The following is a 19,521-nucleotide window of genomic DNA, read 5'->3' on the forward strand; positions in this document are numbered from 1 at the left end:
TCGTGCAGAAGTTACCTCTGGTTGTCTAAGAGTGGAGTTGGAGAGGCAGCCAGAGTTGGTCAATATGCCTTTTCCAATTCCTACCGTCCTCGAGCTCTAGGAGGTAAGAGCGAGGGCCCGTGATGCCTATCACTGTGGCAGGAATCCACAGAGTTCCCCCGGCGTAGTTGTGGGCGCATACTGAATCCCCTATGCTAAAAGTCCAAATCTTGCTTGTGGAGTCTGGGGCCGATGAGATAGAATAATTGGGGTGTAGCCGGTCTAAGTGGGACCTTAGCCGGTGACCTATGAGAAACTTGGAGGGGCTTCTCCCTGTAGTGGCACTGGGTGTGATGTGCTGAATTAGCAAATAATTGTCAACCCGTGTTTGCCAATCTCCTCGGCCCATCCTAGAGAGGGCCTCTTTTGCAGATATCACCATTCTCTCCGCCTGACCATTGGAGGCCGGATGGAATGGCATGACCAGGGCATGCCTGATTCCCTGAGCTGCTAGGAAGGTCTCAAATTGCATGGCCATGAATTGGGGCCCGTTGCCAGAGACCAAGACGTCGGGCAGGCCATGCATGGAGAAAAGTCTCTGTAACACCTTCATGACCGCTTCTGCCACAGTGGAAGTCATCAGGACTACCTCTAACCATTTCGAGTAGGCATCCACAACTACGAGAAATGTCTGGCCATGAACTGGGCCAGCAAAGTCAATTTGCACCCTAGACCATGGTGCTTGAGGTCGCTCCCACTCCTTAGCGGGCGCCTCTGGGGGAGCTGGTCTGGACTCCTGGCATGGTGTGCAGGTAGCCACCCATTCTTTGATCTCCCTGTCCATGTTAGGCCATCACACGTAACTCCTAGCTAAAGACTTCATCCTGACAATTCCAGGATTCCCTATGTGTAAAGCCTCTAATGCTGCAATGTGCAGTTTGGGTGGAACAACAACCTGGTCCCCCCACAGTAGACAGCCATTTACAACTGATAACTCTTTGCGTTTGGCAAAATGCATTTTGAAATCAGCCCCAACAGGCCCCTTGGGCCACCTCTTCCACACCCAGTTCAAAATTTGCTTGATGGTGGAGTCCTTTGCAGACTGATGGGCAATGTCACTGGATGAGACAGGCCCAGTCTCCAGGCAGTCAATAAGGAGGATTGGCATCTTGGGGGTAGAGTCAGCGAGAAGTTCAGGCAGCGGGCAGCGGCTGAGAGTGTCAGCATGCCCCAAAAGTGGAGCCTGGTCAGTGGATGAGATGGTAGGAGTAGGCAGCTAGGAAGATGGTTCATCTGGTCATGCGGTGTGATAATGACACTGGAGTAGTCGGTCCCCAGCCAGTAAGCCCAACAACGGCTTGTGGTCCATAACCTGTTCGAAGTCCCAGCCATATAGATACTCATGGAACTTCTTTACTCCGGCCACTGCAGCAAAGCCTCATGGTCCAGCTGGCTGTAGTTCTGCTCTGCGGCGGACAAGGTCCTGGAGTAAAATGCAATAGGGGCTTCAGTTCTGTTGGGCATGCAGTGGCTGAGGATGGCGCCAATGCTGAACGGGGAAGCGTCACAGGTCAGCAACAACAGCAGGATCTGGCTGTACTGTACGAGGAAGGAATCCGCCGACAGGAGTTGTTTTACCATGGCAAATGGGGCAGCCTCGGCTTTTCCGCAGGACCACTTTGTGTTCTTAGCCAGGAGATGGTGTAAGGGCTCAACAACGGTGGCTTTCTGTTTAAGAAAGACACTGTAGAAATTAAGGAGCCCGAGGAACGCCTGCAGCTCGGTTTGATTGCGAGGTGTGGGGGCGTCCTGAATTGCTTTGATTTTTTGTGTGGTAGGGTGAATCCCAGAGCCATCGATAAGGTACCCTAGGAATTCAACCCTAGGCACATTTATTTGGCATTTCTCTTTTTTCAGACAGAGGCCTTTGTCTCTAATTCAAGCCAAAACTGTTCGTACACATTTTAAAAGTTGCGCCTCGTTTGCAGCTGATACCAAGATGTCGTTGAAACAGGGGACGACTCCTGGAATCCCCTGCAAAAGGCATTCCATGACGCTTTGCAACAGTCAGGGGCAATACTAATGCTCAATTGCAGGTAGTGACATTTGAATGCACCTCTGTGCGTCACAATGTTTTGGGCCTCCGCCGTAGCACCATTTGCAGGCAATTGTTGGTATGCCTGCACCATGTCCAATTTAGCGAAAGTGTTTCCAGGGCCTAATGAATGAAGGAAGTGCTGTACAATGGGTACAGGGTAGGCGCTTTGTTGTAGCGCTTTATTTATTGTGCACTTGTAGACCATGCAGATGCGGACAGACCCGTCAGATTTGACAGGTGTCACTATAGGGGTCTCCAGCGTGTGTGATCGACCGGCTCTAAGATTTCCTTGCCTATGAGCCTTACAATTTCCCTGTCAATTTTGGGGCAGAGAGCAAAAGGTACTCTCCTGGGTTTTAACCTTATTGGGGCTATGTTGGGGTCCAAACTAAAGGAAATTGGAGTCCCCACCTACTTACTCAGACTGGTGCTGAAGACATCCTCAAACTCCTTAAAGATGCTTCAGCGCCATTGTCTTTCAAGGCGTTGATACCGGTGACCTCTAGGCCACCTAGAAGGCTCTGCAGGTTGCTGACCACTGTCACTGGGAGTTTCCTGCCGAACTGCTTGAACTTCACCTGGAAGGTGTCTTGGCCCACGATGGGGACCCAGTTTCCCTGGTAATCGCGTAGGCGGATATCAGGGGTGCGAAGATGCTGCTTCTTTAGACTAGGGATAGCCTGTTTCACTGATGATCCAGTGTCGATCTCCATCTCACATGGAGAGTCCTCGATGAGGACTGTGGTCTTCAGCTTTTTTGGCCGCCTGGTGCGGACTTGGCCGATTGAAGTGTGGTAGGTGACTCTATTGTCGCCCTCTGAGCACCCTGGTGGCTTCTGCCAGGTCCCTTGGCTGGGCTTCTGCTGGCGGTTTGGTGTGCTTCTAGGCTGCCAGGCAGTGGCAGGGAATTCACTCCAGTACACCTTGGTGATGTGCCCCTTTCGCTCGCAGTGCTGGCAGGTTGTGTCGCAGAAATGGCAAGCCAATCTGGCATGGTCTCCTCCGCAGCTAGAGCAAGGCGGGAGACACATTTTGAATTTGTGCGCCTGCTGGGCATGGATACTGCGCATGCGGCAGCTTTCATCTTCTTTGCCTTCTTCGCTCTCAGGCTCTGCAGCTTCGCAATGTACGTGTGTACTCTTTCACGCATCTTGTGGAGCACTTTGGCGCTGCAGAGTCTCAGTAGATTTGACGGCTGATTCGACGCCCTGGCTTCGTACAAAGCAATCTGTAGAGTGAGGTTAGATTTAGCGAGTAACCTCCTTTGTAGGTTAATGTCCCGTACTCCGCAAATTATGCGGTCCAGAATCAGCTCATCCAGGTTTCGGAATTCGCAGTATGCTGCGGCCTTGTGGAGCGCCACAATGTACTTGTTAATTGACTCACCCTCCTTCTGGTTTCTGACGTTAAATTCATGCCAACAAAAGTGCTTGGATGGCTTGGGCGCATAGTGGGTCCTTAGCATCTGTTGAAGCGTGGACCAGGCGACTGATTGTAGCGGTGTCGACTCAGAGAGGTCTTTCGCCCTCTCAAACACTTCCGGGCCACAGTACCCAAGGAACATGTTCTTGCGACCTTCAGAAAGGCCCATAAGGTCGTTTGCCTCGAGGAAGCAGTCAAATCGTAGCATGTATGAGTCCCAGTGCTTGGTGACTGGGTCATATGGAGTGGGTGGGGTGTGCATGTCCATTTTGTGTTCAGAGGGTGTTTTGAGTTTGCCGCTCAAAAATGACTGCTCAAAGCCGCGCTGAGCTCTGGGTTGGATGTACTTGCTGGATTGCTACGCTCTTTCGGTTCGCCTAGTTGCCTTCCAATCCCACCTTCGTCGCCAGTGTTAGATTGGATAATGGATAGGCACACATAGGCTTAACGGTAACAGCAGCTCTTTATTAAGTACAACAAGTGAGAACAATCCAGCAAAGGTTGAGTCTGACAGCAGTCCTTTTATAGGGAGATGTCAGACCCTTCGACCAATAGGATTAAACCTCTGTTCCCGCCAGAACAGAGAACCTTGATGGAAACCACTGTAGTTAGAGCAAGTATCTAACAGAACAGTGGTTCTTAAACTGTTTCAGGCAAATACCTTTTTCCTGGGCTTGAATAATGTCATTACCACAGGGGGAAAAATTAAACTCTTATTATTTTCACAAGCATCATAGCAATGGTAATCCCAAATTGGATCCTTGACTTAAAAAACAATTGCAAATTACCCCCAGAATATACCCCAGTTTAAGACCCACTGACCTAGGCTAAGACCTTGACATTAGATGTGATGTCTGCAGTTTCTCTGCACCCCTTTTCCTCAGTAATTTCTTCTATAGTTCATGGATTAAAGCCAATTTTCACTGGACCATCTATCATGCAGGCACTGCTGCTCTGATCTGCTCTGTTCTAGATTCTTTTTAAGTAAAGAACTTGCATGAACAACAATGTGGGTTTTCAGCTGATTTTATCAACACAGGAATGTCAGGAGAGTTTGACTTTCATTGCAATCTTGAAAATAAAAATATTTTTCCTTTTTTAATGAAAAACTTACTTGACACAAAAGTCAGCTCATTATGATAAGAAAACTGGTGAAAGAAGGACCTAAAACAGACTCATGTATATTCTTTGCATATACTTCCTTTATCTATACTTATGCTGGTTCTTTTACAGTGGGAGAACTCCCTTACATAGCAATTAAGTCTATTTTAGGAATAAATAGTACCTACTTTCTTGGAGGAATGTAATCAGATCAGAATTGTATAGTTGTTTAGAACTGAAGATGGGACTTCATGCCCTTATCTTAAGGATTCATGGATTAAAAACCAATGCTGGTTAGCATGGAGAAGAAACATGGTCATTGCCAGGTTGGTCAGAGAGGAAAATGGGGGGTGTTGAGGAAATGTTGAGGTAAAGGAGCTTATCCCATTTGAAATCCCCAGATTTCATATGAAAAGTTATTCAAAAATAAAATAACTATAATATTTATTGCAAAACATATTACTATATGTCAAGTGAAGTGGAACCTGCATTGCAGGTAAATCAATTTCTGTATGTCAGAACCAATTACCATATATCAATCCACTGCAAATCACGGAATTCAAAAGAAATGTTGCACTGTTACCTTTACACGTTTAAACAATTTGAATAACCATTTTGAATAGGAGAACAAACATGTATACATCTAATTGTCTAAATAATTACGTAAAACAACCAGCAGAGAAACATATGGAAAGAAGAATTAAAAGCAGTCGTCTTACCTTTCATACCAAACTTAGAATGTCTTCCAAACTTGAGAATAATGAGCATAATAACTAAGCCAGTGCACACCAATGCAGCAATCCCCACTACAACATACACCTAAGAAAAAAAAAAACAAGCAACAATAAATCAAACTGCACAATTTTTCCAAGTTTCACTGTTCTAAAAACATTACCGTATTTTTGGGATTATAGGATGCACCTTTTTCCCTCAAAAAAGAGGGTGAAAATCTGGGCGCGTTTTATACAGTGAATACATCATTTTTGGCCTCCCGAAATCTCGTCCCCTTTGCAAAAATGGCAGTGTATAGCCTTTAGGAGACTTCCAGAGCGTTCCTGGGGAAGGCAAAAATGAACGAAAAATGGGCCGTTTTTCTCATTTTTGCCCCCCCCCCCAGCCCCAAGGAGCACTCTACAAGCCTCCTAATAGCTATGCATGCCCTTTTTTTTGACAAAAAATGGGCCCGTTTTAGGAAGTCTGCAGAGTGCAAAAACTTTTTAAAAAATTTGCCTCTTCAAAATCTTGCTGTGTCTTATAATCCGGTGAGTTTTATACACCAAAAAATATGGTAATTAGATTATTAGCTATTAATATTAATATAATATATTGGCAAAATTCTCAAACATATAGAATGGGTGGGTTGGTGGGGTGTTTCTTCCATTCAATCATGTCTGATTATCAGAGACTGCCTTGACAAATCCCTGCAGTTTTCTTGACAAGAGTTTTCAGAAGTGGTTTGCCATTGCCTCCTTCCTAGGGCTGAGAGAACGTGACTGGGCCAAGGACATCCTGTTATTGTGCCTAAGGCAGGACTAGAACTTTAGTGCTTACATAGCTTCTCTAACTTGGCACCTTCTAAATGTGCTTGGACTACAAGTACCAGAACTCCGAGCTTACTAGTAAAATCAAAGCATAAACATCTGGAGACTGTAATCCAAGCTCAGGAGGAAGACACAACGCTGCAGAAAATTAAACGAAGGAAATGTGAACATGATTTTAAACCACCATGTGCCAACTTTCTAGTCATTTCAATTATTTCAGGGTACACTGCAGCCTTTCAGTTATGCTTTATTTTTCATGCTTAAGAAAACAAGTTCAACGTGTAAATGAAAGCTGCATTCTTGTGGTTTGGGAGCCACCATTTCCTACTATCAGCTGAAATGCATGAATCAAATTATGTAAATAAAGTTATGTCTAAATTTGACCAGCTTGTCCTTAAAAATTGCTTCAAGTTACAAAACCACAGCTAAATGCTCCAGGGCACATGCAAAATAATGTCTTGTTGCAAGCTAAAATATTCTAGGCCAACTAGATTTTTAGTCGGAAAGTCTATTGTGATTACAAACCAGGAAATGATGTTTATACTTACAGTGATGCTATCTTCATTGTCTTTGTTTGACACATCCGTAGAAGTAACTTGGTTACTATTATTTGTAGTGTCTTCAAAATCATTTGTTGGTGTTCCATAATCTTCTAAGAGAAAGAACATATTTATTTTCTTTTAAGTATTGTAAAGTTTTTGTGTGTGTCTGCTAAAAAAGCTAAACACTTACAAATAAAATTTGCAAAGATTTAGGAACACACGATTCAATTCTGTCTACTTATTTGCCACATTGCTATATGACTTGTTTAGGACTACAGTTCGTGAAGTCAGAATGAAGATTACAGGACGGAAGAGATGTGCAGATATTTAAAGGAGAAATATCTCATCACATGGATTGAGAATTCTGAAAACTAAAAATAAGGATCCTCAGTAGAATGTTCGGTGTAATTATATAAACATTAAAGGGAATATTTAGTTCACTTTGTACCAGGTGGTACCATGCAAAATGTTTTTATATAACACTTTTATAGCTTGAGTTCACTCTTTTATATAATTTTAATGACTTTTGGGGTGGGAGGAAATGATGCATCCAGATCTAAGACTAGAAACTGATCGAGCAAAAGTAATAATTTTACTCATATGAATTCTTTGTTTTATTATTAGGGAATCACTTTATATAATGTCATTGTCCTCCCAAACTATATAAAACATTTTGACTTTTCTGAAAGATCTTGTTTCCTATCCCTTATCCTTTAGCAAGTGTATTTGTATTGCTGGCAACTATTTTAATATAACTTTTGACAGTTTGGGGAGGTGGGTGGGAAGGAGGAAGAAAAAGAAGTCGATGGAACTAACTTAGCCTCTAACACTGAGTCAGGATTAAATGTGATATTAGCCCTCTGTAAGTCCATACAAATATTAGACTCCAAGCGTTCTCCCTTTTTCTCTCCTCTTCTAAGAAGAGAACTTTCTTAATTTTGTATACAATCTGAAAACATGTTTCACCACACTTAATAGCATAAAAATATCAAGTATCTAGAAATATAAAATCTTAGATAATATTTTAATATGTATTGCTACTATACTCTATTTTAATCATTAAAATACTTTTTTCCTAGTATGATTTGATTATTAGTAACCTATGACTATCACTAAGTGTTGTATCTTATGATTCTTGATTTTAAAAAAATTTCTTTTTCTCCTTTATGTACATTGAGAGCATATTCATCAAAGGCAAATTCCTTGTGTGTCCAATCACACGTTGACCTTGTGTGGCAAATAAAGAATTCTATTCTATTCTATTCTATTCTATTCCATTCTATTCTAATAAACCACCCCAAAGATGGACTCTTAAAATATTTAAAACTATAAAGGTTCAGACCTAAAGAACCCAAACAGTGTATATGTTGCTATTTTCTCTTATTTAAATTAGAATTCTAGCACTGAATTTAATGAAGTTTTGCCAGCTTAAAGGATAATTACTTATTGATCAAATCTGCATTCCACTAGAGTAAAAAAAATATCCAGTCACTTCACTGGAGGAAAGAAAATGCAACTGTTTCCTGAATTTGTCCAATATTTCTTGTCTAGGGAGTCCAATATGCATGAGATCCCTTCACATACCTAGTTCTACCACAACTGCATACTGTGATGATTGCAAAATGCGCCCAGCCAAGTGGGGGAAAAGACTTTCTGATGTTCTGCTATGAAGATAATTGTAAGAGAGAGCAATGGTTGATATAAATGCAATGCTGCTAGATTTAATAGGGGGAAATGTATTAAAGGTTAATTAATTAAATTAATTAATTAAAACCTATTTCAGATGAGGCCTATTTTCTGTTATAAAGCACAATTTCTATTGGTTTCCATCACTTTCCATAAATATTATAGAGCAAATTGATTTTAGCACTAGGGAAGGGCAGGGAGACCCAAAGCAACCTGTAATCCTTTATTCAATGTCCCTGGAATGCTAACTAACTATTAAAGGGGTGGAAAAGCGGGTAAGAAATGAAAACTGAGATTAGGGAGAAAAGAATGGATGACTGAAGTCCTGAAAGAAAGAGCTCTATATTATAGTAGTTTTGTTTATTCCTTTTGTTTTCTAAATTTTGAATCTTTTTGTGAATCATTTATAATTCAATATATACAATTTTAATGATATGGAATAAAGCCATATTCCTTTAACTTTTAGGCTGACTAATTCACAATTAAAAATATGTATTTATTTATCAGGATAAAGCAGCTCTCCTAATTTGGCAGCACATAAGAGAGTATAGAAACATTGTTTAAGATGGACTTTCATATTCAAAAGGATGAATGTAATTATACAAAAAGATTGAACTTTAAATATGTGCCTAATAATATCACTGCACTTTTAATTAGTACGTGAGTCCTACATACAGTATTATTAGTCTTTAAATGAGAAACTTAAGTAGACATCAGATTTCAGTCTTCAGTCAATGCAAATCAAGATGAGTTTTTCCTTCAGTTAGTAGAAAATTTGATTGTAATTTTAATATTTATAATAATATAAAGGCATGTGAAAGAAAAATATAGTTTATTGATCTTATGAAACAGTCCAATTTTATTATGAAATAAAAGTATGGATTCTAAAACTAATTGAGAACTACTTAGTGTTCTTTAAAATAATTCCACTAGCTTAGATAGTCCTGCCATTTCTCAGTAAGCGAAGTTTTTCTTTAAAAATCCCTACTTACAGATAAATATGTATAGGATTGAAGCCTTAACTTTCTTTATATAAAAGGAAATGATGATAAAGTTACCAGACAAAATTTGTATTAAAAAACTGAAAATTCAAAGCACGTTGAAATTTAAACAGTGCTCTGAGAAATATATTAATTTGTTATTTATTAATAACACTGGATACCTCACTATACATTGTACAACTTTTGTTCCATATTGTGCACTGAAATTAATAACAACAAATAAAAAAATGGATTATCTCAGAAATTGCATAATAAAAAATAATAATAATTTTTTAAAATGGATTATCTCATGCTAATTCAGTATATTTTCTCTTTGGGTTGAAGGGCATTAAGATCTCAAAAATAAAACAAGATTTGTTGTCAAGATTGATCAAAATATATATAAAAAATAAAAATTACATGACCTCTCTATGAACACTAAGAAATTGGAATGGGGATTTTTTTTACTATTGTATCACAATGAATTTAATATTACTGCATAATTATGTCTTTTGCCAAAGCATTTCGAGGTGAACCACTGGTGATGTCCTGACATTTTAAATGAATATAATGAATAAAATTATTCTTCAAGATCCAATCTAGGTCGGCCACCGGGACTAGAGGTTTTGTCTTCCAAAATTTCAGACTGGTGCTAGAAGACAAAAACTCTAATCCAGGTGACCAACCAATTGGATCTTGCAACATTATCCTGGGATGTGCATATCCACCTTCATTTGCAAAAAATATTCTGATTTAGAGAAATCAGCAAGATAGCACCATCATTTTAATGAAAGGATTAAGTATATGTCAACATCTTCAAAGTTCAAATTAATGATACTAAAAATGTTAACTGTGGCTGAATCACTCCTAACATAAATATTTCTAGTGATACTTAAACAGCATGCAAATCACATCAGAGTATAACATCTATCTTGTCTTTCAAACATTTAATTATTACATGTTGCATACATATTTATACAGATATAGATATATATAAAATAGAAAATGAAAATATACCAATGTAACCAGGATGATCATAGAACGGGCTACCTACAGAACAGAAAGAAAAAGAAATATATCATAGCGGCGTAGTTAACAGAAACAACTTGTGTAATTGCATCACATTTAGGCATGCAAACTACTTTATATTTAATGCAGAACTGAGTTTACCATTGCCAGAAGCAAACAATTAATTCTACATTTTCCTGGCCATGGAAGCAAAATCCCAAACCAAAAGTGATCCCTTTTATAGGGATATAGCAAGGTATTCCTATTTATTTCTCCCTAGTGCAGGCCTTGCATGAACTCAGATCTGGAATGACACTTCATACTCCATGATGGGAGTAAGTGCATGAAGGAGGACTGTAGTAGGGAGACAATATTTACTCCACAGATTTACTCCACAAATGGATTTCACTTTGATAATATACTAATTCGACAATTTTCATAAAATTAGAATTCAGATTTTAATTGGGATCATTTCTATCAGAGAATCTATAAGTATAAAACAATATTTTTCTGAAATAAAGAAAATAATACAACAGTCTGAATAGTTCCACACCATTCCTTAATGCAGGCTTCCCTTACTTAGTGCCTTCCAAGTATGTTGCAATACAATTTCCATAATTCACAATTAATAAAATCTGACAACTATAGTAAAATACATTTAGGAAGATACCATGTTAGGGAAGGTTGTGATACTAAACATGTTTTGTACATTACACTTTTTTAAAAAAATTGGTCATTCATTTGAAATCTGCTGTGCAAATTTAAGCTTGAAAATAAAAGATTTTCAGTCCATAAAATCAACATCTGTGTCAAGAAAAAAAAATTCACTTTTTACTGAAGATCAACAAAGACAATTTTCTTCTGTAATGCTACTGTCACAAGATTAGCCTAATTTGGGAAGCCTGTCTTCACACCCCACCCCCAATTATCTGATGGACAAATAAATCCAAACATGTAACATGTGTTTGCATTAGAGATATATCCTAGCTTGGAACACTCCAAGTTCTGGAAAAAACACACACACACCATATTCTAGTGCTTTGTTCTATGCTTGGAACAAAGTGGGGTGTTTGTTTCAAATTTTGAGTGCTCCAACATTCCACACTTTTTGTTTTTAATTTCCTTAAAAACATAGAAACTTGGAAAGTGCATAGATCATAAAATAATAGGCACAACTACTTAAGGAGAGGATAAGATAGAGTGAAAGTCACATGCTCAAAATTGTTGAAGCCACTCCATTCCGTTGCTCCTGGAATGGAGAAAGAAGTTAAACACTATAGTCAGATTTTGAGACTGAAATTCATAGATGAATGTACTGTTGCTTGCCTAGACAATTACCCTCCCATCTTATGCTCCAAAGTTAATCATACTGTGTAGGTTAATTAATTAGTGAATCAATAGGTTAAGAAGAAAGAAAGTAGGAAAGGGATTCCTATTCCTCTTGTGTTTTTCATTTACCTTTAATTATACTTCTACATTTAGTTCCCTCCATTCCCTCAAATGTGCTCCCAACTCAGAAGTGGTTCTTTATTTGAGGATAATTCAATTCAATTATTGTAACTTATTGGTACACAGTGCATATCATTTTCCTGGTACATGTACATATTGGCTATTGAACTTCCTAAATAGCCAATTGAGGGTGATTAAATATCAAACCTTACCCTCACCCTCCAGACTGACAGGCAGTTACACCTTATCACAACATTCATTAATTGGCACTGATGATGTGGCTAGGCCCATCACTAACTCACTAAATTTACATAGAGTGTACCACCTCTAATTTTATGTGCTGTTCAGCTGAGGACATTTGGAAAGGCCAACCAACTGCACATAGAAAAAGACTTATCATTTTCTGATAGTTAAATTTTCTATTGTTTTTACATTCTTTGCTGTGAAGAAACTGAAATTGAGTTTTAAGTTATGTAGCTGCCCAATGTGTCATATGTTTTGTTTCCTTTTTTAGGCACACTGCCAAGCGTAGAAATGTGCATGATGTATAGGTTGTACAGATAACATTGTTCTGTTTTTCAGTTTTCACACTGTCAAATACAAGAACTACATTGCTTTAGTTATACGGGGAGCTTTACAGAAATATTATGTAAGGAAAAAAAGCATATATTTTGCTGTTGTGACATGATAAATGGGTTGTGCTGAAATTCATCTACTGGTGTCACTCTTTGGCTGAGATCAGTTCTGTGGCTGTTGTGCAAGCACTGGCTACAGAAAGCATTGAAACAATTGTTGCTTACATAATTTGTTTTGGAAATTGTTATAATGTTGAAGAAAAGATTAAATATCATTTCCTTGATCATTTTTTCTGCACACCACGTTGTACATAGCGTTCAACGCAGACTGCTACGCCACCTAGGATACTAAACAAGGGAGTAAAAGGGTTACTTCAAGTTCAGATTGTTCAGATGACAAAACATTTGAGATATTTCAATTTCTGTTTGTCAGAACACAATCCACTCCTATGTTCTGAGCGGGACTGTATTTTTTCTGAGCTGAGAACACAACTTCTTGGTTTGCACACACCCCTGCTTTGCACCTGTTTCAACTTATGCAGGTAGCATACTTATTATTTGTACTATATTAATTATTTCTTGATCATTTTACTAGTCACTGGAGAAAATAAATGCATATCATAATATATGTTATGTGCCTATGAGGAATTCTCACATGAGCTTGCTTATGAGACTCTGGGTTGCCTACCTGTAAGTTCTGTCTCATCTGGGGTTGGAAACCAGCATTCCAGGTATTGCTCTGTGGAGGAAGAGCTCTGTGAGCTTACTCATGAGACACTAAAGTGCCTACCTGAAAGACCTGTCCCACCTGTTCTTGAGGTTCAAAGGGAAAGGCACTATAAGCTTTTCCAGAAAAAAAAGGGAGGTGCTGAAAGGAAGACTTTAGTTTATTCATACTGACTTCTTCTGATGACTATTTTTGTCTTAACTTTCTTGGGAAAGGAAGGAGTCTAGACTAGGGGTCCCCAACCATGGACCGGCACTAGGCCATGGCATGACAGAAACTGGGCCATGCAATCAAGCAAAGCTCTATCCACAGGATGCAGGCAGCATGTAAAACTATGCCCACTCTGGTTCTCAGAAAAACCTCTCTACGGAACCAGTCCCTGGGGTCTAAAAGGTTGGGGGCCACTGGTCTAGAAGACTTTGCAGAAATTTGAGAACTCAGTTCTTTGGTGCTAGTGAAGCCTTATGGTTCCACATAGAAGAATCACTGCATAGAGATCAGGGCATACCAATGCCATTAGAAGATTTCTGTCACTTAACTGACCTATATACTGTATAGTAGTTCTCCAACTACTATACAGCTGGGGAAGAAAGCAACAATAAATACATCCCAGTGAGGAATCCAGACCCAGATGATATTTTCATTTCTCTTTTTGAGTTTTCTCGTTTCTCTTTTTGAGTTAGTCCAAATTTTAAAAATTGTGATTTTATTGTTAATTGTAGTTATCACGAAAATTATCAGAACTTGCCAATAGAAGGCATATTTTAAAAAATAGGAATATAACAAGTGTTTGACTTTTTTCATTTGTTTCAAAAACCATTTTTCGTCTCCTACTTTAAAAGTAGATTGGTATTCTAATCCTCTATTACTTATTTAGAAACTTTTGGAACAATTTCAATAATCATAATAATGAAAAAATATTACTGCCTACTCTGAAGAAGAACAGAAGCCAAAATTTTATGCCTAGACCAAAAAATATATCTTCTGTACAGTTTTATGTACATATTTTATATTAACAAATTATCTGGATAATGAACTTGTCTCTAAGACTAACTGGTTTAAATATTAGTAATAGAAATTACATATAATTATATTTGAAACGTATTATTATTTTCTAACATCAATGTGATAGTTTTGTATGAAAAATGGGTGCAACCTTAGAACATTCTAAAAATGGCTTGAAATATAATTAAAAAGTACAATGAAGCCAATACTTTCTTGAAAAAAACCTTGCATATGAAAGTTCTACGGGAAATTAGAAATTATTTTCTTTCCCCACTTAATCCTCCCAAACAACAAAGAAGGACGGAATGAATTCCCTTCCTATGTTGCACTACTCTATTTAGGGTTAATTGTACACTTTTCCTCTTGTTCAGGGACTAACAATAAAATAGCTGGTTGTAGATTGTTTACTGCATCCCATAAACCATTGACAATAAAAGGCTCTTATTTGTTTAATAGACCTATTTTATATCTGCATAGCTCTAACCATTTTCTTAGTCATAGTAACATGCATCAATAGACTTTAACAGACAGAACATAGTTGCTAGATTTTATACATACCTATTGAAATATTTACATAACAGACATTAGCATAATTAACTACCTGTCTCTCTCAGTACAGAATCTTAGCATACATTATATGTTTTCATCTTTGAGATGAAACTGATCTTCTGAGTTTGATTGTGATAATTACACTTAAAAAGTAGATAGATGTACCTTATACCCTCCAAATCTGCAATTTTGTACACACTTTTAAAGATTCAGTGAGAATATGCCTCACTAAACTCAGTGAAACTGACATATGAGTATACAAGCATAAGATCCCACTGTTATTCAAGTATTTGTCAGTTCTATGATGACATAAAATCAATTCTAATCTCAAGGAGCATATTCCTGCTCATTAAACATCCAGTAACATTTAATGCTAGCACGTAGGCATGGAAATGAATATAATACCAGGGTGTGGGTCTACTTGTCATGTTTCATTGTGCAGAATGTACAATTCACAATGACAATGCAAAGAAACAATAGCCATGCTAAGATTCCAAGAATGATTTGTATTCATCTTAAATAGCAACAAAAACTTTGAATGTAATCACAGCAGATTTTATCTTTTCACATTTATCTTTATTTACATAATGGGAAAAGATGGACAAATACTGTTTATTCTAATGTCCTTTTAAAAGGATGATAATCCAACTACATAACAAAAAAAAGAATTTTAGTTTCTGGCATGCTAAAATTAGGTCAGAGCCTAAAAGAGTGGCATGTTTATTATGTTGAAACATATTCCTGCAGGAGTGAGGCCCCTGGGTACAAGTTTATCTACACCTTTCAGGGCTCTCCCCCCCCTCCCCCATTTTAAAGCACAACTTTGCAGCACAGGAAGTCTCATAGGGCTGCTTTGTAGGGCAATGAAGATACCTTAGATTGGAAGAAGAAATATGATTTAGAGCATCCGGTATAGAACACTGCGGGAACATCTTTAAGGCAGATCAGAAGTAGCTGATACTTACTTATACTATAAAGAACAATAAGTAACCTACAGAAATTGGAGAGTGCTCCAACATTGGAAGTTTTTAAGAAGAAGTTGGACAACCATTTGTATGAAATGATACAGGGACTCCTGCTTGATCAGAGAGTTGGACTAGAAGACCTCCAAGTTCACTTCCAACTCTGTTTTTCTGTTCTGTTCTGAATCCCAAACTATCATATATTTGCACAAGCACATTTCTAGGATATCAAATATTTGACAACTATCCCAAGATGCCATCATTCTCTGTACAAGATCCAGGTCATAGTATTTATTATTATGCTTGAAAAATACAATACGGGGAACAGAGAACATGCCTTTACAACATTTGAAATAATCTATTGTTGTTTCTTATTAGGGATAATTACATTCCATGCATGAACTGTTCCAAGTTCAGAAGTCAAGGAGGTTTTGTTAAAGTTAAAGATATATTAAATTGAGTAATAAAGCCATTCGTAAATTATATGCATCGTTTAGGTTAGTCTTCTTCACTTGGCATTAGGCATAAAGCACTATTCTATCCTTATATTCTTATAAGTTGCAAGATAAAGAGAATAAGAGAAATCTCCTGTCCTCATTCAATCCACTTTTATTTCTTTTCTCTTTATGTATTACCATTTTTTTTTCTTGAGGGGAAGAAAAAAAAAATCTTACCCAGCCTTCCCCAAATTGGTTTACTCCAAATGTATTATAACACATAGCCAGACAACCTCTAGTCAATTAATCTACCTTTTTTAAGCATTCCCATAGTACTGCAAATTTATAAACCATTCCACCACTATGATTGCATTTATGTGATCTATTCATCACAGAAGAAACAAAAAAATCCCAGCATTCTTAAGAGTTTCCTATAATTAATAATTTTGCTAGCAGTAGTGATAAAAAAGAAAGATGATATGACTTAAATCACATTTAATGAAAATCACAGATAAATATAAGAAATGCAATTAGCTTTAAGTATATCTGAAAAGAAGACTTAATTGTTTTTATTCAAAGGAAAACAGTAATTTCATGTTGAGGAAATTATGCTAAATCCATCTGATCTAATCAGTTACAAAAAGTAGACCCTGGTGACTGATGGAAAAAAAGAAAGTAAAAATTAAGCAAGCAAATGGATGGAAAATGCTCCCTTTAGTGGCAGTAATGTACTTTTAATCTTGTACTGCAATATTGAAAACAAGAAAATATTATTGTTATTATGAATTTAACTATATAAGAGTATTCTATTATTGGCTAAAGATCTTAAGCAGAAATACTTTAAGCCATCATGGAAAGTTAAGGCTTTTCACTTAGAGGAAGATTATATTATATTTGCATATCTTTGCTTTTTAGCATTTTAATCATCTGACCTTTCAGCTTAATAGTACGGGACTAAAATTAACTTTACTTTTGCAAGTAAATAGATGAACACTTGCTTTTTAGGGATGTCCTTATACCTAATGCTGCCATTATATACTGTATATATTTTAAAAACCTACTTAAAACTTCAACAATGTTTTAATTATATTATTACTTACTACCTCCAGGATCTTCCATAAAATAAGCAGAGATGTTGGCTTCATCTTTTCCATATTGGTTCTGTGCCACCAAAGTATAATTGCCATTGTTGACATGAGTAGGATTGTCCAGCTGAAGGCAGCCGTGATATTCTGTCCGATTGGTAACATGTATTTTGGTCCAGATATATTCTGATTCATTCAGTTTAGCGCCATCGTGCAGCCATGTCAAGACTGGTTGTGGATTTCCCCTCACACTGAATGGAATGCACCAGTGATGGTCTGAATATGGTATTTCAAGAAACGTGATATTTGGTGCAACTATAATAAGAACAATGAGAAAAAATAACCTGAGTCTTTTATGTATTCTCTTCTTTGACAATCAGTCAGCTTGTTGAAATAAAGCTAAGACACAAGCAGAAAGGTAGAAGGAATGAAAATTGAAAGTAATCTTGATTGCGTATAATTAAAAAGTTATCTAGAAGAAGAGTTGCTAGACTAGGACCCATACCACCTCTGTTGACTACCTAAAGTTTGTTCCCAAACTTTCAGTTTGTGTATTGGGCCATCTTTCACCCTCCCCAGGCTTCAGGAGGCTTCCCTGAAGTCTGGGTAGGGTGAAAAACAGCCCAATGGGGCCCACCTGAAGTTCGGGAACTAACTTCTGGGTTGCCCGTGGGCTGTTTTTCTCCCTCCGGAGGCTTCAGGAGGCTTCCCTGAAGCCTCCGGGGGGCAAAAAGCAGCCCAACGAGCAAACTGGAATTCCGGAGGCTTCAGTGAGACCTGCGTGCATGTGCGGTGGGTGTGTGTGTGCGCGCACGTGGGCACATGCATGGGGAGAAGGCATTGCATTATGGGTGTGGGCATACATGTGTGCGACCCCACCCCACTCCCTCTGCTTTTGGCACGCCTCGACAAAAAGGTTAGTCATCACTAGTATAGGTTCTTCTGCTTGAGCAAGGGGCTGGACTAGAAGATCTCCAAGGACCCTCCAGCTGTATTCTATTCAACCTAACTCATTTCTTGCAAATATTTATTTTATAAACGATCTCTCTCTCTCTGTAAAAATTCAGCATAAATTCCAAAATGTTAATTCCCTTTTTTTTTTCATTAGGCAACAATTTTCTACATGAAAATTTTATCTAAAGTTATTTACATACAGAACACAGTGAGGTCGACAGAAGCTTGGTCTTCACCCACAGTATTTTCTGCTATACAGTAAATCTGTATGCCACTGTCACTTGATGAGACATTCTTTACAGTAAAAGTAGCGGGGTTCTTATTTGTATCACTCTAGAAGGAATACAAAGAAATACACAGGCTTAGAGAATTTCCATTGAATGAGAATGATTTTCTGCATACTATTAATGTCAACAAATGTACTTAACTAATTTACATAAGAATACTTTCCAAAACCTTATTCATTACTAATATGGAACAAGCACCATATACGCACTGCTTGTTTCCTCTTTGCAGATCGTCTATTATGCCCAGTTCCCCTTGGATGGCAGTTGGACAGCATCCATTGTGGTAAACACGGTATGATACTATAGGTTTGTAGAGCCCAAGGGAGTAGAAAAGGGTTTTGGTAATTTGACTTTCCCCATTATCCAGCTTGTTTCATGCCCTTCCTGGATCCTTAAGAAGTAAAGCAAGATATCCAGATGATTTCAGGAGAAAATTAACATTTCCTCAAGGAAAGGTATAATGCCATCCATTCTGAAGCAGGTAGTTATGCATTCTCTTTTGAAAAAGTTATATCTGGACCACTGGTGGGTTTCAAAATTTTTTAGAACTCTTCTATAGGTGTGGCCTGCTTTGTGGGAGTGGCTTGCCGGCCATGTAACCAGGTGGGAGTAGCTTGCCAGCCATGTGACCAAGTGGAAGTGGCTTGGCAGTCATCTGACTGAGTGAGCGTGGCCAACTTGTAAAATGTGGTGAAACTCACTTAACAACGCTCTTGCTTAGCAACCAAAATGTTGGCCCAGAAACTGCATTTGAAGCATGCAAGTCTTAAAGTTGTCAAGTTACAAGACCCTTGCACCCCTAACCCTTTAGAAAAAAAACCAGGGGTGTTCAAACTTGACAACTTTAAGATTTGTGGACTTCAACTCCCAGAATTCTCCTCCAGTCATGTTGGCTCAGGAACTCTGACATTGAAGTGTGCAAGTCTTAAAGCTGTTACAAGACCCTTGCATCCCTAACCCTTTAGAAGCCCCCCCCCCCGGGGTGTTCAAACTTGACAGCTTTAAGACTTTAAGGTTTAGATAGGACTCTTAGAGGCGGGCGGCGCGATTGGTGAGCCAGCCAATCATTGAGGGGCGGACGGGGCAAGCATGGTGCGGATGGGCGGGGGGAGGGAGCTGGAACCGGTTCTAATA

General features: G+C 38.4%; 1 protein-coding gene across 10 annotated transcripts in view; it reads right to left on the bottom strand.

Annotated features, from left to right (window-relative positions):
* Window positions 1-19,521, bottom strand: part of NTRK2 (neurotrophic receptor tyrosine kinase 2) — a 222,669-nt gene that overhangs the window by 153,503 nt on the left and 49,645 nt on the right. For 4 of the 10 annotated variants that reach the window (XM_081945225.1, XM_081945224.1, XM_081945228.1 and 1 more), the window contains 6 exons: window positions 18,301-18,433; window positions 17,162-17,461; window positions 13,070-13,120; window positions 10,367-10,399; window positions 6,690-6,793; window positions 5,320-5,419 (listed from right to left, as the gene is read on the bottom strand). In XM_081945225.1, the coding sequence (XP_081801351.1) occupies window positions 5,320-5,419; window positions 6,690-6,793; window positions 10,367-10,399; window positions 13,070-13,120; window positions 17,162-17,461; window positions 18,301-18,433 (721 nt within the window). The remainder of the gene's footprint in view (window positions 1-5,319; window positions 5,420-6,689; window positions 6,794-10,366; window positions 10,400-13,069; window positions 13,121-17,161; window positions 17,462-18,300; window positions 18,434-19,521) is intronic. The other 6 variants (XM_081945226.1, XM_081945227.1, XM_081945223.1 and 3 more) reach the window with 6 other exon arrangements.

This window comes from Natrix helvetica (assembly GCF_964273705.1).
Source record: "Natrix helvetica genome assembly, chromosome: 2".
NCBI classification, from domain to species: Eukaryota; Metazoa; Chordata; class Lepidosauria; order Squamata; family Natricidae; genus Natrix; species Natrix helvetica.